General features: G+C 39.7%; 1 protein-coding gene across 7 annotated transcripts in view; it reads left to right on the plus strand.

Annotated features, from left to right (window-relative positions):
- Positions 1-24,333, plus strand: part of SPIRE1 (spire type actin nucleation factor 1) — a 125,211-nt gene that overhangs the window by 54,968 nt on the left and 45,910 nt on the right. For all 7 annotated transcript variants that reach the window (XM_040696641.2, XM_040696644.2, XM_040696642.2 and 4 more), the window contains exon 4: positions 22,238-22,363. In XM_040696641.2, the coding sequence (XP_040552575.1) occupies positions 22,238-22,363 (126 nt within the window). The remainder of the gene's footprint in view (positions 1-22,237; positions 22,364-24,333) is intronic.

Raw genomic sequence — 24,333 nt, forward strand, 5'->3', positions numbered from 1 at the left:
GTTTCATGTACTAGTGGATTGAACATTGTATATTGCTTGTTCTTAAGTGCAACTCATATCTCGTCATAAGGATGAGAAGCTCAGTGTGTCACAGAAATTAAGGGACTGGAATAGAGCATCCTGGATAACACATAAGGATGTATTAGCATGCAGAAAAATGACTCCTCCAAAACTGGGTGCTTTTAATGGGCTGACAGTAAAGAGGAAAGCTCTCAGGAGGGTAGAATGGGAATAGCTTTTGTCTGAGATGCTTTTGGACACATAGTTAAATTGGTGGTGTTATTTGGAAAAGTAGCATTGACAGCCACTCCTCATAAACTTAGTTAAAATTCATGGTGTGTTCTCATTTGCCCATCTCCCAGAGGATTTACATCCCCTTGTTCCTCCTTTTCCCTGTGACAGGGCTCTACACACTTCATTGCAATCCACTCACCACCCAGCACAGTGACTTCTATGCATGTATGTGTGTCTAGTGCCCTGACCAAGACACCTCGTTTTCCTCCCTTAACATAAATAATGCTAAATTCTTAAAGCCTCCTTTTTTCCCCTCCTCAGAGAAGCAATGAAGGTCAGAGGGACCAATGAAGTTGATGGGGAGGCCAGGATGGATGGCACACTCTCCCCTTCAAGCCCCTTGCCTCTGGGGCTTCCTGAGCTAATGCCCTGGCAGGAGGAAGTGAGGGCTGCTTTTCCCTCCTTGCTGCCGGGTGTCTTCCTTGTGCATGGCTAGCAGCAGCAAAGACATGGAGGAGCAAGCTGCTAAGCCCCTGTAGGAGCTACTGCAAACAGTATGGTTTTATGTCCGCGCTGTATAGGATAGATGCAATCAATATATCCTCTTTTCCTCCAGTTTGGCACAAATGCTGTGAAGTGGTGAAACAATCAAAGCTGGGTTATTAGAGACCTGTATATGGAGAGCTGAGGGCAGAGGGGTTTGTAGGGGTGATTATTTTGCACTTTCTTTACGTAATGTCTGCAAGCAAGAAAATATAAGTTTGAAAAGCTTCTCTGAAATCCTTCAGCTACACTGGTACATGTGCCTAGAACTCAGAGGGCATAAGAAAATGTTTGGTCAGTCTTTAACCAAGAAGGCTGCTGAGTGGTGGACTTTCTGTTTTAGCTTTGTTAATGCACATCTCCCCTGGCCTGAGGTATCTGCATACTTACGTGGTTTAAAATCAGCATCTTAAACTTGTATTATTTTTTGCTTATCCATTTATTTTTGTTCTGGAAATGTATTGCTTTTGTGTATCACTTTAAGGAACTGAATGGACTTCAGCTGTCAGTTCTACGTCATCCTAACTTTAACTCCTAGCTCCCTCAGAATTCTCTTCTGTTGCTGTTGTTGTTTTCACCTAAGTTATTTGCTGCAGGCTTAACTCTGTGACTTGCCTTTATTACTCTGCATCATTAATGCACTGACAGTACTAGAACAGCATTATCATTCTTGTCATTTTTCACATTTGTGCAGGTCTGTGAGATTCTTTTTTCTTGACTTCAAATCTTTTCAAGGATAAGACCATGATTTGGATTTGACTTTTTTTTCCCCTCCAGTGCTAAGCCATATTGCAGGCTACACCCTTATTTACCCACTGACTGTTGCACAACAGTAGTGTGTGGTCTTGTGACCATAAGGCATCATTATTGTAATTCTCTCCTAGCAAGACTCACTGTGAAGCTTTCTCCTCTGCAGTTTGTAGTGAATGCTGAAGCAGGTTTGCTTGTTTAATTAAGCAACAATCATTTTCGCCTACCGTGCATTCTTCAAATTGCAAGCTTGAAAAATAGTGGAGGTGAGCTGTATGGTACTTGTATTGATTTTTTAAATTTTTGACTATATAGTCTCCAGTATGGACATGATTTTGTCCTTGAAATGGGGTTATGTTTTTCATCTCTCTCCAAAAAGGGTCATTGAATCACAGAATCATTAAGGTTGGAAAAGAACTCTGAGGTTATCAAGTCCAACCATCAACCAACCCATCACCACCGTGCCCACTAACCCATGTCCCTCAGCACAACATCTGTTTCTTGAAGACCTCCAAAGACAGTGACCCCACCACTTCCCTGGGCAGCCTGTGCCAGTGCCTCACCACTCTTTCTATCAGCAGTTACCTGGGGGAAGAGACCTTCTCCCAGCTCGCTACAGCCTCCTTTCAGGTAGTCATAGAGAGTGATAAGGTCTCCTCTTAGCCTCTACTTCTCCAGACTGAACAATCCCAGTTCCTTCAGCCACTCCTCATAAGACTTGCGTCTCAGATCCTTATTGTGAAGTTCAGTGCCTCTCTTACCACCTAGTCTGAATTTTCCTATATTGCTAATATGGGTGAGCCTGTATTGCGATTAAAACACAGTGATAGGTAATATATGTGTCAAGTTCTGCTGTAATCTAAACTAGGTAAGGTCAATCCTGAACCCGCCCCTTATGTGGAAAATTCTGAGTAATGTGGTGGATATCTATTCCCAAGAGTTGGGAAAAGAGTTTTTAATAGCTCTGCCAAGGTCGGCACTGACAAAGCCACTTTTTGGAGAAGACATAGATGGGCTTTTCTGCTGTATGTCTGTATGCTTGGTTGATCTGGCTTTTGATTTCCTTGGCAGGACCAACCTGCTATGTAGACTTGATTGACTGTTTTAAAGAATGTATCTATGAAGGGAGGAGATACTACTTGCCACGTTTAACTTTTTTAGACTTTGATATATTTCAGACCTGGTAGATCTGGTGCAAATGAAGGAAGAAATAGAAACAGTAAGGACTGGATTTTCAGGCAACTCCTTTCTGTGTTTGGGACTCTCTTGCCTGTCCTCATCCACAGCATGTACACACAACAAAGGCAGTGCCTCTGCACATACAGTATGGGAAATCCACATATCCTGGTTAACTACACACATTAACAAGGACATAAAAAGTAGGCTAAAGGGGTCTGGCGTGCATCAGGTTTACATCGCACATACAGCATTGTGTCAACAGAGGATATATGCAGAGTGGGCCTGGCATGCCAGGAGGTGTGTTAGGCTTGCTAAGGGTGTGGAGAGTCCTGTCGTGGCACCTTTATCATGGCATGTGGCTCTCCCTGATATTGAAACAAGATGATGCAGTTCATCAGCCTCTTCCAGATCATGCTCAAACTCTAATTCCCCTCCTAATCTTTGCATTATCTCACTCCTGATCCCACAGATCTTTGCAGTCTGATGGAAGCACCACTTCTCATGTTAACCTGGAGGTGCTTTCTAAGCTGCAGCTTAACAACATCTGCTTGCCTGAGCCCCATCTCCAAACTCATTTCTAGTGCTGTCCTTTATTCTAGGTCAGCAACCTCTTCATGTTCCATATATGAATAAAGCTCTGTGAGCTTCCTTAATCCATTTGATACCAAGTTTTGTTCTGTGCTGGTATTTGCTGGGTTGAGCTGCCATCCTAGTTCTAGCCCTGTCATTTCTTCCAGCTTTGATGTATTGCATTGTATTATTTGCTATATATGAATTGCTACTGACCGTACTAGCCCCTAGCTTAATTATTCTTCATAGAAGAGGTGCAGTCAGTGATATCTTCAAGTTTAGACACTGACCTCCCTTCTACTATATTTCTCTCTACATCTCTTACAAGACACATAAGGAGACAGTAGTCTTCATGAACCAATATCCTACTCCTACTTACGTTTTCAACCCGAAAGTAACTCAGCTTGTGCAGGAAACTGACCTGTGGCTGAGCCACACCTTGTGCCAGAGACAAATATAGGTGAGTGGCCCCAAGGTGCTCAGTGGCCTCTGGACCTGGGCCTTACTAAGAAATCATTCTGAGGTAATTCAACGACAATGTTAGTTAGTTCTGATCAAAAATTAACTGTCATGCAACTGCTGCTTCACAGAGATAAATCAGTGACCCAGGCCCCTGTGTAAACAAAACTCATACTTAAGAAATCTCCATGCTAACCTTATAATTTGCATGAAAGTTGTTTTTAGAGCAGCATGTTGCAGTATTGTGTTATCATGCTATAACAAATGTAAACAACATTACAGTTTGCAGTATTTTTATTGGTGGAAATTAATGTGTGTGCTTTGCTCATAAACAAAGAGGAAGAGTAAGTTATGCTTCTGTGGAAAAAAAAAATCCCATAATGTAGCTATTTTATGTGTCCTGTAGTCATTGGCATTGGTCTCTAAAATAAATTTTCCAATTTAGTTGATTTGTATTTTGGTAGTTCAAGTGTAGACTGTCTCTGTTCAGCTGGAAAGAATTGAAATTTACCGTGATGATACTGATCTGTTTGTGTTTTGTTTTCAGTACTCTGGTAGTACAGTTCAACTATCTATGGCATGTGTTGAGTATTTGAGTAAAAGAAGAATATGTTCTGTTTCCATGCAATTAGAGGTGGGATGAAAAGATCTACGTGTTTTGGAGGCAGAGTTTGAAGACATGTATAATTATCATGTATGTGGTACATATGAGTGTAATGTCCGAGAGGAACCAGAAAATGCGGTTAAAAGCAAATCTGGGTATTTGTTTATGACAGACAGTTAAAGAGTTTCTGTTATTGGAATTCAGAGGCCCATAATTGTACCTAGTTCATGAGGTTAGAATAGGTAAGGTGCAGCTTTCTGCAAGTAATTCTGTTTAGAATTGGACTGACCTGAGCAACTTTATATGAGCCTGCTGTACTGTATTTGTCATTTTGAAACAGGCAATTTGCAGCATAGCCTGTAACTCTCTGAAACTGAATATCTTGGAACCTTACTGAGATGATAAGCAGTGCCCCAGTTGTCTGCTCATAACAAGTGATCAGCTCTCTTCCTTTGAATTCTGTTCTTAGCATACTCAAATGTCACATGCCACTCTTTGTTTTGGTGGATCTTGTTTTAGAAAAAAGATTACGTACATCTTTTGTATGTCCATGGGGGGAAATGTTGAAATCAGTGGGTTGGAAGTCCTTCTGTGCTGTCTGAAAATTAATCATCATCTATCTCTGAATTTTCAGTTGTACACACAGCCCTAGTGCCTGCGATGCTTTTTCTAATGTCGAGGAACCTCCTGAACCAATTGTTGGGTTCGTGGAAGTTTTCTCTTAAGTTTTGAGGGAGGCAGACTCTCCTTTAGGTATTTATATTTGCACTTTAACTCCTTGTAATCTAGAAATAAACCCAAACCTCCCAAAATGATTTTGTAAACACCAGTCCCGTGTCATACTGGTGTGACGTGGAACCCCTTGGGGAGTTGGGGCCACCAAGGATGGACCTCCATGGTTGATGCTGATTGGCACAGGTAGGTGGCTTGTTTTGGCACACTCCTTGGCCAGAATCTTCACTGAAATCTTCAGAGCAGAGCTTCTGGTCCTTGAACATCTTGGCCACCTCTCTTCTCTCTGTACCGTGTTTACAGAAATTAGACTTCAATATTGAGCAGTGTAAAGTCCCAAGGACTGCTGCTCAACCACTCATGTTCAGGCAGCTTAAAAGCATTCCCTTTTGGGCTCCCCCCCTCCCAAAGCATGTTGATTTAGGGTACACCTTGTTGTGTCAGTTACTCCAGGTCTTCAGACTGATGCACAGATGCTGTGAAGGTTCAGAAGAGCAATTGCTCAGATTTAGTTAACAAAGGAATAAATGTATCTTAACAAAATAACATGCATCCACAGGCATTTTCTTATTTCTTCACCATTCTTTGAACTGACTCTTGAGTTGTCTTCAAAATGTAGTAAATCTGCTATTTTTTTCTTGCCCATATCTTGTATGTCACAGGTATTCATTTGAACTGTAGCATTTTTCTTCTGTCTGCTTTATCACCTTGGCTGGGATCCACATCACCTATATTAGTCAAGCATCACAAAAAGGTTTTTGTTTTGTTCTTTAACTCTGTCAGTTTCTTCCTCTGTTTTGCTGTAAAGCCCCCTGAACATTTGTGCTGGCACAACCGAAGAACTGTCTAAGTAAACTATGCTGGGGGCTGAGTCATGGAAGAAATCAGTATGGAGCTCCTGTGCTCTGTAGGCCCAGGGAGCAGAGCTGAAGACAGAACACGCAGAAAAAAACAGAAGCATCTCTGCATGTTTCAATCTTAATAATGTATAGGCTACAGCAATGTGTTGTTGGTTTTAAAATAAAATCTTATAACAGTAATGCCATGGTTTTGATACAGAGGGCTTTATAAACATCTGCAGAGGAAGCAGATATATGACAGCTGAGAACTCTGCAAGTAAAAGATAAATATTGTAAGTAATAATTCTGTACTGATCACAACTTCTAGGTTTTTTCTGGTTTTGCATAGGACTACATTATACCAAACATGAGTGCAAGGAAGCTGTCTTGCAGGATTTGGGTTTTTCAGTTAAAAAAAAAAAAAAAAAGTGGTTTTTTTTTCCTTTCTTTAATTATTATTACATAGAACACATAAAACATCCCTTGCATCAGCATAGGCTTAGGTGGATTGAGGTGTCCAGGTTGGGACACAAAACCAAGTCACCTTTTCTGTGGCAATTTTTGCTTTCCCATTATGGCTCATATTAAAGCATCTATACACTGGTTAAAAAAACCCTGTACCCATAATTCGTGTAATTATACTGGTATAACCTGTCTAAGGTCTAAAATAGTCTGAGGAATCCAAGGAGTTGTCCAACAAAAACAGGAAACACAGATTGGGTGTTCAGATAATTTTTCTATATTGGTAGGTTAGAATAGGTCTGAAATTTGTGTGTGGTCTTTTTGCATCTAAAAGAAGCAGAGCTGGGCATGGACTTTTTCTCCTCTGTTTTATGTTGCAATTACTGTAAATAATTTATACGTAGGTGCAAATAAAGTTCCAGTTCTTAGTGGAGGTGGAAGGACTCTTTAGTGGTAATGGTGTTAGGTGGTAATGGTGTCCCTGCTGTGCAAAAGGCACAATTTGCTGTGAAAAACCTCTGGATTTCTCTTTAAAAATACAAATATCTAAAATGTGCAAAGCAGTCTGTCAGAGATAACACATCAGAACATGAGCTTTAATCTGAATTCTCAAAGAACCTGTGTTACCCAGTAACAGTACCCCTGCCTAAAATAGACTCCGGAGGCTAAAATAGATCAATGGGTGTTTACTTTTATGAGGTACGTTTTGTTTGATCGAATTATTTTGAAATTCTAACTAATGGCTTGGAATCAGGATAATGGTTGGTCAATTAGCACAGAGCCGCTGTAGTGATCCATACAAAATAGAAAAAAAAAAGAGTAGAGCTGCCATTAATTACCAAAGTGGCCTGAATCTCCTCTGCCCTGCGGAGGAGCTGTGGCAATTGGCCAAGCAGTGCAGGCTGGCGATGCAAGCTGTCTAGAGCGGCCCTGATTTGCCTTTCATCAGCTTGCATATGTCTCCCTTCTCCAGGTATTGAAACTGATAGGAGCACAGAAGGCCTCAGTGGATTTCTCAGATTCACTGTCAGCCTAGTAAAGGCAGTAGATCTGCTCAGAAAGATTGGCTAGGACAGCAGCTTGTCTTACTTCAGGATTTGGCAAAGGTTCATCGTTGTTAGAATCTTGTTTCTACCCATGTAGGTTTTGCAATCTTGGATTTTCAGTGTTTTAGCTAGCTTTTAACTTTACCGATTCCTCCCACTGCTTTAAAAAATGTACAGAAATGCTGGATGTTTTTATGCAGATTCACATGGTGTCGTCTTTTGTGTCTGTAGGACACAGGTTGCCTTCGAATTCCATGTAATGTCCTAGGGAGTATTGCAGGTACCTTATCAGTACAGCTCATACCATTTACATTATATATGTGATATATGTCTTGGTAGACTAACATGTTAATGACGGCATACAAAATCACCATGCACAACTCTCTCATACCATATTAAGTGTTGAAAATTCCCAGTGGCTGCACTTACAGACCATATTCAAACCAGCAGATTAACTTGTTTCTGCTGTTTTAAGTTGTCTGTATAGAGCTTGTGATTGAAAGGGGCAGGATGGGCATTCCTGTAGCTGTAATGCTCTAAGGTCATGAGAGAAGTGGGATTTATGGGGGGAGGAACTAATTAGGCAGACTGATTTATCTGGATGAAAACATCTTGGCCCTTCCAGTCTGAAATAAAGGTGCCAATGGCAGTCTCCAAGTATGGTCTGCTATAAAGTTTCGAGTCTCTCTTCTGTGAGGTATTTCAGCCTCACGCCATGCTGGAGAGATGTCAAGAAGAAAGGTGCCAGTTGAAGCTTTGCCTTTTCCCGTTCTTGTCAGGACACAAATGACTGGGTTTGAGGATGCTCAGAAGCTTTTCCTGTTGGTATCTCTGTTGTCAATATTGCTAATTTGGAGTCACATGGAGGATAATGTAATTGCATTGTCAAAAAAAATTTAAAAAAATGGAAGCAGCACAGTTGCTACAAAATTACTTAATTCCTTATAGAGGCATATTGTACGTAGGACCAATAAGGGAAAACTGAAGAAACTGAGCAGGGGCCCTTTAATTAAGCCAATGTGCTTGCCTTGCTTTTGAATTATTCAAGAGGGAGCCTTGAGCTTGAGGCAAAGTTCCTTTTGGTGCATTTATTTCAGTACTGGTAACAGTATTAAAAGAAATGAAACATTTGGAGGAAAGTTGTTTGAATTGACTTAGAAGTACCACTGATTTTCCAAAACAATCGTCGCTCTGTTTGAGCTAGATGATTGTTTTAATATGCTCCTGATTACTGCGTTACCATGATTCTATTTTCTGTTCCACTTTTGCTTAGTGTACTGTTGCATGTAGTATTTTAGGAAAAGAATATTTAAGTGAGATAAGGCCATTTGATACAAAGAAATAAATTGTGCATTAGATGGTTGGCCCTTGAAGATCTGAATCTAGAAGTCAGAATATCATATTTATCTCAAAGATTGGTCTCGGAGACAGGGAATGTTTTGCATTTCTTAATTAGAGGAACTTTACAGTAGGTTTTTGTTTAAAAGATATAGTTGCGACATCCTTACATAGTATTGTAAGTGGAATAGTCTCACAGGGTGGCTTTCAAAAGACTATTTATCTACAGGATTCATGGCCCAAAGTGTATTTTAAATGGTTGAATAATAAATATCTGTAATGAATTACCACAATGAGAAAAGCAGGGGGTTTCTTGGGTGATGGTTTCAGTGAATTTCTTAAATGAATTTTCACTTTGCCTTGCTGTATTGCTTGGGCAATGCAGTCTTGAAGATTGTGCATCTCTGCAGATGAATTTTGAATGCTTAGTTGTGCAAAACTTCTTGAACATTTTCATCTGGTAGCCTCGCTAATAACTTATTAACTTATGAAGCTAAAGGAAATGGTCCCAAGAGATAAACTCCTTGACTCTACCAAGTTTGGCAGAGCATTTATTGAAGAGAAGATGTAGACTAGCCTGGAAGCTAGATGAAAGCAGCAGGCGTGGGAATTCAGGGGTTTTGTGTGGGGAGGTACAGTGAACTGGCAGAGCTGAGGAGCATCCATCACTACTCAAACCAATCACTAAGGATTTAGGTGATTGGCATGGGGAGAGGGCACAGTGCTCATGCTGAGAGAAGCCAGATGCATGTGGAAGCAATGCTTTATGCTCAGCTCTGAGTTTGTCTTGTTTATAGCCTATAAAGGGGACACTTAGAAGCCTGGTTGGATGGAAAACAGAGAGTTGCTTTTTATGTCTTTTTCCTGAGAACAAAACCCTTTGTTTTATTTATATATTTACTTCTGGGAGAAAGAGGAAATGGAAACTTGATTTTAAATGCTAAATAAACTAGGAGTTTGCTTTATTGTTTTTGAATTCCTGATGACAAGGAAGAGCAAAATACTTGGGGTGATTTAAGCCAAAACAGAGAACTATGTTTTTTGCCTGCCTTTTCGTTAGGGCAAAACAAGCTTGGAGCCCAGACAAGAAGGTCATAACGAGCAATTGTATTTACTTTTCCTTTTTGGCATGCCTAAGTTTCTGGAGATGAACAGTAAGACTGACACTTGCTTTAGATGAGATTGCTCTCGGTGAGGTGAGAGCTCCTTGCTAAAGAGATAAAAACCAAGTCTCTTTATGAACTGTTCCCTTCTAATCAATTTACAATTGATCGGTGTACTGAATTGTACTGTGTGTAACAAGTCCCCGTATATGTGTTTTATACATTTCACTCACGCAGGTATAGATGTCAAGTATCACTGACCTGAATCCACTAAAATGAAAAGATAATTGAAAACATGGCAGCACCGGGGCAGAGAAAAGCTATAGTGTTGTTTTTTTTTTTTTTTCTTTAAAAAAAAAAAAAAGCTTTCACTTCTGTGGTAGCATGTAATATTAAAAAGCATATGAAAAACCTCTGAAGTTCAGGAGAGTATTAGTCAGCATGATTTATTAAGTCTTTTCATGTCTGGACAGAGGAATTCTGTCACAGTAGAAATATTTTTAATGGCTCAAAGGTATAAAGTAGAAAACATGTTTTCCAGGCAGCACACAAAAGTAGTCAGGAGTTGAATTTTTCTCTTCTGTTTGCATTTAATTTTTATAAACCTGTGTAGAAAGTAAGGGATTTCTGTACTTCAGCCTATTCAAGAAACTAGAGATGGTTTGTGTAAATCCCTTTAATGTAATTTTAAAGCTGCTCTGCACATGACAAGTGTTCAAATGAATTAGGTTGATAGACAGGTTTCATTAATTAAAGTGATGTCATTTGGTGTCTTAAAGAGTTGCCTTGGTTTTTCATTCTGGGCAATGTAATTGGAGGTCAACATGTAGTCTTCTTTACTTTGAAATTAGCCACTGTACTCTTTTTAAACATGTGATATTCGTCTTCTTCACCTTTGAATGTGTTGGTGAGCAAAGGAGGGAGTGTTTATTGGAATTTGTTGTCCTGGTAATGGTGTTTCATGCATTGAGAGCCAAAATACTTGGATTTTCCAGTGAAGAATCTGTCTGCCATTTGCCAAAAGCACCGAGCTGCATGGTGACAGCTTCAGGAGGAGCACTGAAATCTTCATGCCAGAGCTTCTGGCTCTTGAATGTTGGCTTCTACTTCGGCCATTTTGGACTGGAGAGGCTCTGCCTCCTGCTTACACACACTGTCAGTTATGGGGAACCTTCAAAAAAGGTCCTAATAATCGCAAAATAGTCACAAACAATGTACCTCTGAACACCATGGGAATATATATGTATATATTCACACACATTTTTCCCCTCCCTGGGCCTGCTTTTTCTCACAAGAAGCTGGAGGAGGAGGAGGGACAATGGAAGCTGCCCTCCTCCTTCCTGGTGGCAGACATGGCATTCCTCTGCCTGCTTAGTCCAGTACAGCGGTCAGTTAAAGCAGAACAGTGTCTGCCACCTCCAGGACACTTCCCGCTTTAAAAAAATGAAGTTGGAGAGCCCTGTAATCTCCCAGATATGAATCCTGCCTGGGTGCAGGGGAGCAAACTGCTGAGGTGAGGTAAATGGTAAGGTAACTAGGCCATCCATCCCCCACTAATCTCTGTTGTCTTATGTGCCTACCACACTAACATGATTAGTAATTTTCTTTACCACCTGGGCAGGTAAAGATAACCTCTCCGAGGTTAATTTGGCAACAGTTGAGGCCTTCTAATAAAGACTCTGTGAACAAGATGGTTTCTTGGCAGCTCTGCTGGTATCGTGTGGAGTTTGAGGGAACTGGGACAACTCCTTGTCTTCCTCTGCCCTCTATTTGCACTTGAAGTCTTCCTTCTTTTAGGACCCCAAAGTGTATTTAATGATACTGGCAAAAAGTGCCATGGAACCACTTCATTTGGGGCTTTTTGACGTGACAGTTATATTATCAACTATCTCTGCTGGCAGAACAGGCTGCAAGCTTTAGCACTCATCAGTTTTACACTAGGCTCTTGTAGATGTGATGGTCTCCTAAATTCAGCTTACAGCTGTCAACAAACTCCAGTTTGGACAATTTGCCAGCATCTTAGATTTGTTCCTCCATCCATCACAATCAAGCCCTTTAATACAAAGCTGATGTTAAACTGTCTTTTGTCTTGCCAAAGGTAGCAACGTTTGAAATAGATTTATGCATTTGCATCTGTGGTTACCTGTACTTTGTTCTTATTTATTATTAAAATAGCTCCCTCAAGTTTTGTCCTTAAAAAATGTCTCTATCATGAACAATGTCAGTACAGAAAAGAGTTACCAGTGAGAAACAATTGGTCTTTGACTGCATGCAGGAGAGTGCTCTTCTGTGATCACCACTTTGATAACTTTACTCTCCATGGTTTGAGGTCATTACAGTATTAATTAGCTTCCAGAGATTCAATGCGTTTTCATATTTCTGCTTTGAAAGGAGTTGGTAAAAGTATCATGAAAAGGCTTCTATTTCAATGGACATGCAGTAGATGCCACTGCAAGTGCCAGTGGTTTTAAAGCTAACTTTGAAGTTGAGAAACTGAGCTTGGGAGTTCCTGCCCCACTTGCAGAGATACGTCTTTCATGATATGTAACTGAGAACAGGTAAATAATTATCTATGGCACAGGTCCTTAAAATATTTGGCACAAAAGGGTTTAATTATTTTGAGAGCTGTGTTTGAAAACAAAGCATTCCTGCGCCGTTTGACTGCAGAGCTAGGAAAGTAATTAGCCTCCCTCCATTTTCTCTTGTTCTCCTCAGATAGTATGATTTTGATGAAGAGGTAGCTCATAGCTGGGTTGTAGCGTGTGATTTTTTTCCCCTTTGCTGTATTCTGCTAAGAACATATCCATTTAACCATAGAACATGTTTGTTTCTATTAGACTCTTTCATGGATGAGGATGATAAGACTTACCTGATGTGGTTGAAATAATGTAAAGTGAAAACTATTATATCTGATTTAAAAACAAGGTAACAAGAGTTGGAAATACTCATCAAATACATTAAGCAGTGCCTTTTTTGTTGTGGTTGTTTTTTGAGTATACAAAGGAATTCCATTTCACAAAGAATGCTCAGTATTTTCAAGTGCAAATGCGTTTTAAAAAATGTAAGAAGCTTTGTTTGATTTTGCAGTCAGACATTGGCCAGTGCTTTGCTGTCTTCTGCAGGTGGCATATTTTGAAATACGCAGTTTCACTGTTAGAAAAGAAGTAGACAAAAATAGGGAAGAAGAGTTCTGAATTTAATTAGTTATCAGGAGTGAATATCTCTTTCTTTGGATCTTTGGGTTCTCAGCTTGTGTTATGTATTGTTCATCCTTATTAGAAAGAAGGACTAATTCCTATTCCACCCTCACAATGATTGTTGAAATAAAATGTATGTACTTTAAGACTGGAGCAAGAGGTCAGTCTTTAGATTGCCGTAGAATCTCCACGATCTCTAAATTAGAAAGAATGAAAATTATGTTCCAAATGTGTTCTTTTGAATTCAGGGCCTAAGAAAAACACCAATCACTGCAAGATGTGTAATTATTCACTACAGTTTTCCATTCTAAATTTTTGTATGAAAACTAAAATCTTCTGTAGCAAATGGACTAACAAAGCAGGGATATCATGGAAAAACGCTGTAGTATTCTACATGGTTTGAACAACTGTGGCTTTGAGCCCAAGTTTTTTATTTTCTTAAACAGAAAAAAAATCCTGACCAGTTCAATGGGCTCTGTATTGGCCTCAGTTCTTCACCAGCAAAAGAGAAATGACAATTCAGTGTCACAATGATAGGAGAGTATATGCAACGTAGACTCGGTGCTGGTTTGGGTACCTGGTATGGTCTTGCATGTGAGACAGAATGGTGGTTCTACTTCTGTTGCTGCCATTGGCAAGAAAATTGTGGAGGCTATAAAGAAAAGCTTGTAAAGCTGCCCTTCCCTCATGCGTCTGAGCAGTCAGGGCAATACAGACACCATCTGCAGCCCCTACAGGTGGTTAATCCTACCTATGAATAGGGTGTATGTCAAGCCTGTTGATGTTAGATAATTCAATTTCTAGTAATTACCATACTAGAGGTAATTTCCAGGAATAGAGTGTACGTAGAGAAGGTGGACAAAAAAGCTCTCCACCTTTTGAAACAGACTGAGTTAAGGAGAAAATAATACCTTTCACCTTCTGTCTCATTAGATATCTTCTTTTGCTTGAATAAGCAAAGATATATATTTGGTTCAGAAATACGGTGTTTTCTTTGTAGTGAAGGTACAGTAAATTGTGGGCTAAGCAGTTTCCTTCAAAGTTACCTTAACGTGGCATATGTTTTAAATATTAACATTTATGTAACTGATACGCTTTATAAGATAATTGCAGTATAGATTCAGTAGCTTAAAATGTAAGCATGCTTTCTTAGAAGAAAGGAAGAAGAATTTTTGTTTAGGTTTTCTGGTACCATCAGAGTTTGGAGACTTGATTTCCCTGACAAAAACATTACAAATAAGGAGAGGGCACACATAAAGGAATGGATTTCCATATGCTGAGATGTAATGAAAGCAAAATGAGACTGGTTAGAAGTTGCTGGATTTATTCATTGGAGGTGAAGTTTAAAAGCTTGTTGTGTTTAGTGATGCAGTTTGTTTGGCTAAGCAGCTGGAAATCTGTTTTTTTGGATAGGAATGAAAAGCCATGCTTCAGGACAAAACATGAAAGCAAATTATTATTATGCCTGCTGAGGGAAGTTTCAGCACTTTACATAAAAATAAACAAGCTTCCCACACACATACATTTTAAAGCTCTATACATGAACTGTAAATTGCTGCCGAGGAAAGTGCATGTTTTTATTTTAGTTGATAGATTTTAATTGGATTTTAAGTGGCTTGTGAATAAAACTGCTTTACATTAATACATTGTCTCTCACTAAGTAAGTATCCAAACATCTGAACTGCTTAGTAAGGAGATTAATGGGTACTGTGGGAGAATTGGTGTAGAAACAACTTTTCTTCCGCCTTACTCTCCTTCCTTTTTTTATGTGTATCAGATTTTGTTTCTGCACTGAGAGTTATTCCCAGTTGTTTGGTTGCCTTTTGATGATTTTTTTCTTACTCTTTTGTTCTTTATTTTCTACTGTTTTTCCAGAGATGCCCTATTTTGTTCAGACAGTTCCTGCAAGCCCAGGCCACTTCATATGCATGTGTGGAGGCTTGAGGAGAGAGGAATAGAAGGGTGTCTGTCCTGCTGCACATAACAAGCAGCTGGGTACAAAACCAAGTCTCTTCTCTGCTGAGAAGGAGCAGTTCCAGTAAGAAGCACCCACCAGCTCTAAGGAGGGAGGCACATTTGACAGCCAAACAAGTTGCAGGGGTGCAACCTTCTGCTATCTGTTGTTTGGGTCTAAGTTATTTAATAATGTCAAGGGTGGTTCCAGAACTTAATGGGCTTCTAGCTAAACGGCTGCACAGGTAACCCTGTTGATATGTACAGATACTCCCCTTCTCCTTTAATTATCCAGTGTTATCATGTTTCCCCATCTACGCTTCTACTCCACTTCTGAAGGTAGCTTTCTACCCACATGCCTCCATCCCATCCCTGGGGATGGTGCAGGGCTGGTGCTCTGCACGACAGGCAGAGTGTGAGCAGTACAGATGAGAGCTGCTGAATGCGCAGAGCTGCTGCCTTGTTGTGAAGCAGACAGCTTTAGAAAATGGTTGCTGCTGACAGGCTAACTAGTGGCTTTGCTGTATGTTGCAGGGGTTGACATTTCATGTAGAAGAATGGGAAAAATATCATTTGTAGGATTTTGCCCTTGCTCATCAATAACCTCATTGATGTGCCACTGAATAGTCGAAGAACAAGAGCCAGCACATTCAGATTACTGCATATTTATATTAATTCCTTCATTATTCTGCTAAAAAACAACAGAGCATGGTTTCTCTGAAACTAAGAGAGAATACAGCATTGGTTTTCACTTAATTGGCTCCTTTGAAACCATCTCCTTTGGGAAACAGGATGTTGTTAGTGCAGAGGCACTGCAGAAAAACAGGCTAACAATACGCATAACACATATTCTAACACAGCTGTATGCTGGGGGTATATTTGAGCTGTAATAATAGCTAAATAGCATTCAAGAAGAAATGAAAACTTGAATGTAGCTTTGTCAGGAAGCCTGCACTAGCACATAAAATCCGTTTGACTGTAAAAAATAACATTTTCAAATTGCCCAGTGGAAATATCACCTCACAAAAACTGAGACTTGCCTTCATTTGAAGTCCTTATTCTGACAGTCAAAAGGTCAGATTGCTTAGAAAGCTAATAAAGAGGATCACTGATCATGAAAAATATGGGATTAGCCTGACAATTGAAATGTAGTCTCTAATCTATACTATAGTGTGGTTTCCTTTTCTTAGCACACGTGAAAGTTCTAATTCCTGCCTAAGGTGTTAGCAATTGTGTTAAATATTTGCAAGACTTTTTATTCTCCCTAAAGATACTGTCATTTATGTGTAACAGGATGAACATCACCTTCATCGTTTCACCTTCATTATCATCAGTGCTTAAGTTCAGTTTAATATCATGGAAAAGTAGTTAAGACTATTTTCAAATAGTTGCAGAATTTAAGAAGGTGAACTGTAGCACTCAGCACTTCGAGCCAATGGGCACCTGGAAGAAATGGTGTCAGGACAGATATTCTGTTTAGAGGAAAGTATTGGAGAAGAGTGCTTTTATTGTGCATCAGTTTCATACCAGCGTTGTTGAAATGCTCAAGTTTTGCTTTTTATTTCCAAAAATAAATGCAGTGTACAAAAAGTACTGCAGCCCATCCCAGGCACTGCCTGTACTATATCCTCATAACCTTTCGCGTGTATGTTAAGCCATTTTGTGGGGAGGATCATTTAGAACATGGGTGCCCAACCTTTTGGCTGGCCCAGGCCGTATTAAGGGAAGAGGAATTGTCTTGGGCACATACAAAATGTAAAAGATAGTTAATGTATATAAGTAACAAAACTTGTTATTTAATATTTATTATTATTATTATTTAAACCTAATAGAGAGCTACAAAAGCATAAAACCAGTGGGAATCGTTGAATTCGTTTTTGTGAAACTAATGCACCAGTCTTGTTTGATGGAAGTGTGTGCTATTCTTTGTGAGTTCTCAAGGTGCTCAGCAGAGATTTCTGGTCTAACTTTACTCTTCCTGTGCTTCATCCTTGAAAACAGTTGTTCACAACCGTATGTACTGCCAAAACGCAATGACATGACTAAGATGTGAGTGAAGCAAGGGGTATTTTTCTCTCGTAACCCAGGTCTTATAAAAGTCTGGTAAAGAGACACGATCAGTTTTTAGTATGTGTTGAATGTCTGATTAGAACTGCATACATCCTGTTTGAAATGATCATTTAAAATATCTATTTAAGATTTATAAAAGCTTCTGAAGATAGCTTTCCAGGGATAGTATCTTTCTGTGAATACTTTCTGTACTTTCTATGAACTTGTTCATTGATTTTGTGGATTAACAGCTACTCTGCTGCCATCCCTGTTGTGTTAGCACAGTCTTACCTTGTTAGTGTTCCCCTGAAGTCCTTTCTCACAGTACCTCGGGGAGCAGCTCATCCTTGGCCTGCTGAGGAGCTGGGGCAAACCTCTGTTCAGAAAGGTCAGGAGAGCAGCAGTTGGGTGAGCAGCTCCAGCTGCTGTGACAGCTGCCTCTGAACTTGCACTGAGCAAAGCTCCCTTATAGGAAGCACAAGGGTGGTTGTAGCAGACGGAAACATCTTCCAGACTCCTGTCAAAACATGTCTTACTCCTCTGAACAGTCTATCCTTTAACTTTGTTCTGAATAATAAAGCTGAGCAAAGTGCTAGGTTGGATTTTGTAAATACACAGGTGGGTTGTTTTTTTTTTCACTAAGACTGTGTGCATTTCCTGGTGAGGCGGATGGCTCCTGCAAGTTCACATTAATAGCAATAAAATGTCGTGACAGGACAAGGAGAAATGATTTCAAACTTAAAGAGAGTAGATTTAGGTTAGATATAAGGAAAAAGTCTTTTACAGTGAGGGTGGTGAGGTACTGGAACAGGCTCCACAGGGAGGTGGTGGGTGCCCCATTCCTGGAGATGTTCAAGGCCACGCTGGACAGGGCTCTGAGCAACTTGATCTGCTGTAGGTGTCCCTGTTCATTGCAGGGGAGTTGGACTAGGTGACCTTTCAAGGTCCCTTCCCACTCTAAAGATTCTGTGATTCTATGAAAATGATACAAATATTAAAATGAAAATAAAAAACCCACCCCCAAATAATCACAACATCTGGTTCATTTGCATGGAGATAAAATCCTCCTGAAAATAACTGCGACCCGGGAAAACAGCTCAAGCTCAGTTATATTATCTGAGCCTGCTGCTGTGCTGTCCTGCAGGGGATGAAGGTAACACCCAGTCCAGTTGCATGTTCAGCGATCTATTCGTTAAAAGTAGTTTTTCTCCTTTTGGCTAAGGAAAAGGTACATCTTCTATGTCTTATGTTAATTCTCCGGAGCTTTAGGTCACTTAACAGGCCTGCCATTTGCAGGCTGGAAGTGCTATTTGCATAATATCAATAGCTTGCCTTTGTGTGCCATGAGAGAAAGAGATCCTTTTATTCTCTGGGGTGCATTCATAGATACACTCTGCCAGGTGTTTTGGTAAAGTTTGCATTATAGGTTTAGCCAAAAAGATGGTTTTGCAAAACCCACCTTGATTTCAGGAGGTGACTCAACTGTGAGTATTCGTTGTAGTTGTTTGTAGTCCCTAATATTCAACCAGAGCCAAGAAATGCTGCTTAATCTCTTCTGATGGTTAAATTGTGATTTCTCTTAATGCTGATTTGGCTGACACGCTCTGTTTCCTAGTCAATTGAGGGTGATTTGGACCAAGGAGCTGGCAAGGCTATGGTATTTACGTAATGCCTTTTTTTCTGTGAACCTCAAATGTGGATGGAAACAGTCTCTAATCTTCTTAGTGATCTAAGCAAAGATTGAACGCTTTGGGTCAGGCTGGTTTTTGGATAGGCTCAGTAAAAACAAAATCAGAAAAAAGAAATCCCTTCACAGTGATTACAAATGGAAATATTACAGACCAAGCTAGTTAACATTTCAGTAGTTGATAATATTTTTGATACTCCCCTCATTTGCAAAGACCATATAATTTGTTTTCAACCATACTGTTTGAGACTTCTTGGAAGGAGAACAAACAGCCCTTGTATTAGGCTCTGGGCACTGTGTGCATTCATCCCCGTGGGCTAGTTTTAAGTTGTATCATGAGGGATGAAAATGCAAGTGTCGGAATAAGCAGCGTTACAGAGGCTTCCCTTTCTCGATGAGCTTTGAATGGCTGGAAAAGATTGCAGACTTGACCTAAATCCTTCTTGCACCATGGCTGCAATGACATGGTAGGAGACGGAGGAGCTCGTGACGTGGCTGTGTCTGTAACTCAGTTATTAAAACATTCTGACTGATTTTTGTGGTGTGTTTCAGAAATGTGGCTTTCCAAACGCTACTACTATCAAATTAAAGATGTGATTTAGAAAACAAAATAATTTCAGTGGATAAATATGGTGCACTTAGGCTAGAAGTGACATTTCGTACTTCATTAGAAGTGACATTTCGTACTTCGTGTGTCTTGACTCCCTGATTTTATTTTTCTGAACAACATGCAAGTGCAGTAGATACCTATGAAGGAAACAAAAATCAGTATATCTTGCTAGCATTTTAGTTTTTCCTCAGGCTTGGTTCCCCTATCCAAAAAACGTATGTTAAGACGCATAATGTGACTTCACATAATCTAAGATCGCTCAGATTGATTTTTCAGAACATAAAAGCTGGTAAGAGCTGCTGGTCCTCTTAAAATCTGCATTCTAATGCTTACAAACCAAATGGTTCACTTCTTATGTGGTTACTTTTCTGCTGGCTCTAACAGCAGACATATATTTTTTTCTTTACTTCATGTTCAATAATAGAATCAAGATTATATCCATCCCCTGCTTGAACTTGCCACTGCTGCACTCATTAACTTTCTGAGCATTTGATGCAAATTGTTTCTAATTAACACGCTTCTAAATAAAGAAAAACAGGTATTCTTAAAAACATGTGTGCCATCTGATTAAATAAGATTTTATTCTCTGCTATGAAGACCTTAACAATTTTAGGACCTTTTTGAAATTGTTGTTATTATCCTATTATAGCCATTACTATTCCTGTAAGTGGTGTGTGATGTAAGTGGTGCATCGTAGAATGAAACCCTTTTTATCTGTGCTGTAGTTAATAACTAGAAATAGCTTACTGAAAACATAGTAAGGCAGGTAAGAACACGATTAGTTATTGAGAGAAAAGAATGCCAATTAACCACACTCTGCTTTAATGTAGTATAATTCTGTCTTTTCCATTAAGCAAAGGGAAATACTTAACAGCTGCTGTCTTCGTAGTATGAGTTGGTAGCACACATTAGGAACAGAGAAATGCTTCTGTGTCATTTTTTTTCTCCCTTTACCTGCAAAGTAGAAGATATGATTTGCTAAAAAACAATAATAATAGGTTTTTTTAAATGTCTCAACTTTGCCACTATGATTACCAAGAAGTAGATATAAAGAGCATGAGGAAAGTTTGGTGGTCATCGTAAAGCATCATAAAATTTGAAAACGTATAGGAAGGAAGGAATATGTATATATTCTCTTTTAGGGCTAAAAGTGTTTATACACACATGGTTACAGTAATCAGGGTAGATTATAGCAGGAGTCCAGATGGTGCTTGTGAGGTTTTAGCAAGAAAGTTGATCAAATCTGACCACTGAATTCAGTGTTGTTATACTAATTGAAAGAAATCAAAAATAAAATGGAGGCTGTGGCCTTAGAAAGCAGTCAGTCAGTGAGATTAAGCCGATTTAACATTGCTCAGCCCTTCCTCCCTTCTCCCCCCGCTCCCCATTCCAGCAGCATGATCCCATTACTCCTTTTTGGCCACTCTGCTACATGTGTCCAAGCCATGAAGAGCATCATCTCCTGCCCCTTTCCTTCACCGTGTTACTTTTTGCCTGGGTGAGAAATTCTCTCGGCCCTGGGGCACGAATGTGAGTGCCAGCATCAGCGGGAACCCACAGCCAGAGGCCACAGAGCAACATCTGGGAATGGCAGCTTTGATTTAAGTCAGGCTGAAAACAACGTGAAGTGCAGCCAGTGCTCTACATGTATTGTGTCCTCTAACCACCACTGTAACACAGGAGAGATTTAGAGAAATATGCCACTAGGCTAATTAAGGGCTCTTCTCCTAAAGAGGCTTTTGTTTCAAGCTTTGCTTCTGCGGATCTTCTGAATGTAGCCATCTATTTCCTCAGGTTTTGGCGTGTTCGCAGTCTTAGCTGTAGAGAAAATAGCTGTTATGAAACTGCAGTAAAAAGGCAAATTTTAAAGCCTCAGTTAAGTTTTTGTTTTATCTTAATATATATCAGTGTGATACATATATGATGAGTTGAATATGATGAATATGATGAATTTTAGGTTTTGCATTGGGGATCTAGGCATTTAACACTAGCATACTGTTGTAGACATTATTTTGTTCTGTGTCTGACAAACATTTCTTGCATCACTAAGAAGTAATGGATGTGACTCAAGGGAGGTGTAAGAAAAAGGCTACAACTACGAGCATGAGCTCTCAGCTGTTCTATAATAGTCCTGTTCATGAGGCTGGATGTTGCTTATACGTATGCTATTTGAAGTCGAAAGACTTTTTTCAGTGAGGCTTCTCCTGTCAGAGAAAGGATCTGCATGTTTTCCTCTAAAAGCGACGCCAATCTGACTTCTGCTTAGCGGAAGTTGCGAATGGTTATTAGTGATTTGAATAGGATTTTGGAGTTTTACAGTTAGTGCGTATGAAAAAATCTGTCAGTATTTCTTTAAATCGGCTGCACCTATGTCTGAAAACATCCATGAATGTCTCATTTGAAAGCCAGTACTTTTGCAGCTCCTGCTGACTTTTAAAATCTTTGCACCACTTCAATAAATGAGATCAGTTTCAGCTTGACCACTGCTTTCTGTCCTTTCGTGAACTGATGGGAATACAGTTCTCTTCCACATTCATAAGAAAGTAAAGAAATGTACAGTGTTAAAACTGGTTTGAATTAGGTACACTTTCCAAAATTTAATACTGCAAGATTGCTTTTTTCCCTTCATAGTTATGTCGGGTTTTTTTCTTCTTTTCTTTTTGAACAAAAAGGCAATGTCTTGGGTTATCCACTTTTACAGGATGAGGTCAACCGTTCTCCTTAGAAAACATACCACAGTTTCCACCTTAGCTTAAATGTCCATGCTGGATTTTTGTGCCTTAAATATCCCATTGCACTCCCTTTCATTTTATCTCATGCTCTGTAGTGATAATTAAAGCAATGGGGCACTGTTTGTAATTGCTATTTATTTTTCTCTCTAGCTGTGTGCCGCCCACCTGCCAACCCGATCAGAGGCACCGAACCACTATCAAGCAGTGTGCCGAGCTCTGTTTGCTGAAACAATGGAGCTGTACACTTTCCTGGCCAAAATTAAAAGTGCAAAAGAGGTAAGCTTTTGAACTTGTTATTATGTGAATTAGGCTTACAACATCACTTCTGTACCCAGCCAGGTGTAGATGTCAGATACTTCTGGAAGCTGACAGTAGTGTTAAGGGAGAGTAGTTCTACAGCCAAGTTACAGTGGGGTTTGCATTATGTTATGGTTTTTTTTTAGTTTTCCTTTTGTCTGTCAGCATCTGCAGATGTCTCACAGAAATTGTCATTAATCGTGACCAGTCTATTTGGGAGGAAACCAGAACATTTACTCAGAGTGTTCTTTCATTCCAGCATACGTGTATGCAATGGGTTTGAGTCTGAAAACTTCTCTGGTGTTTCAGGGATGTTGCTTAGAGTCTGAGCTTTAACTATTGTTCCTCGGCTGCTTCTTATGCCTTGTCTTTGGCTGAGAATTTTCTGAGGTTCTTCTTGCTCATATTTTGTCCCCAGTCAGCAACTTTCCTTACCTTTCCTGTATGGTTGGCTTGTTTGTCTGTCACGTACTTCACAGCAGAGTCTACTTAAATAAATAAATACATAAGGCCAGTGGGTGGGGGGAAGGGCAGGAAGGTAAAGATGCTCTTAAAGGCTGGCTTCTCACAAAAGCCAACCTGTCGGTTATTCTTTTTAATAAAAATGTCATGGATTTTCTTCTGTGTAAGGTCCAAATAACCTTTTGAAAAGCAGCGGAAGATATACAGGCCGATAGAACTATTACGCTTCTCAAAGAGGCAGAGTTGTTTCACCCGTGCATGCATATTTCCACTGCTTTGCTTCTGCTGGTCCTAGAAAACAAATGCAGCAAATAAATAAAAAGAAAAAAATGATAATAAGAAGATGTCAAGTTAATGAGCTGAATCAGCTCATTGTTGGGTCACATGGGCCCCAGAGCAGCACAAGAGAGTTCTATTGTCACACTGGGGGAAGATGCAACTAGTCAGAGGCATAAGAGGCTGGTGCTGTTCTTCCTGTTCAGAAACATGGCTGAGATGCATCCATCCAATTGGGACAATCCTCCAGTGACGTTTTTCTATTGCACAGGGTCAAGTTTCACCTCCATTTGTCCTCCAATCCTGCTCAAGCTGAAAGCAGTTTTTAAACTGAAGCAGTATCATATGCAGATAATTTTGACAGTGTCAGCATGGCTAAAGAGCCACTTGTTTTCTGAAGTGCGTGCGTTACGGTTCATATGCACCCAATGCAGATAACACAGAGTGTCTCAGTGCTAAAGCCATCTCCTGAACCTTGACATCATTAATTTCACATCTGAGCATTTGGCTGTTCCTTAGTGTCCCAGCCACTGCATATACTAACTGAAGGATCTGTGCTAGAAATGCCTTAACTAACAGCTAGTGCAAAGTCTGTGCTGAGGCTGAAAGATAAAACCCTTTGGAGTTCTTTTTTCACTTAGAGAAGTGCGTTTCCAGCAGTTATTAAAGATTTTGATGACATTAAGTGGTAATAAGGTGTCTGTATTGCCAATGTTGCAGTGAAATATTGCATTTCATAATTATTTAAATTGTCTTAAAAACATTTCTTTTTGGCTTATTAAAATAAGTACAGGGGTGTTTTGAATGTGTAGATTATTTAATCATCTTGTAATTGGACATAAAAACCCAACATCTGATAACACCACAGAACATACTATGAGTTAATCACAAATGAAAGGAACCATTTGCCTCTCAAAGGCTATTAGGGATTGTTTCAAAGCACATTTAGGTCAGAGGAAGTAATCCTTGTAGATGGAATTCTGGCCCTACCAAAACCAATGAGACTTATCACTGCACTTCCTGAAGCCAGAATTTTGATCCTTTGATTTAATTTTACCCTGGATCAGTCCCCCGGTGGACATACAAGAAATGAGCAAGAAAACGGTCAAGAATCTGCTTATAAGACCATGAATTCCTTTTCTGATGTGCTAGATCCTTGCTTAGAGTTTTTATCCAACTATAGGTTCAGATATAGCATGATTCTTGAAAAT

This window comes from Gallus gallus, chromosome 2, assembly GCF_016699485.2.
Source record: "Gallus gallus isolate bGalGal1 chromosome 2, bGalGal1.mat.broiler.GRCg7b, whole genome shotgun sequence".
Taxonomy (NCBI): domain Eukaryota; kingdom Metazoa; phylum Chordata; class Aves; order Galliformes; family Phasianidae; genus Gallus; species Gallus gallus.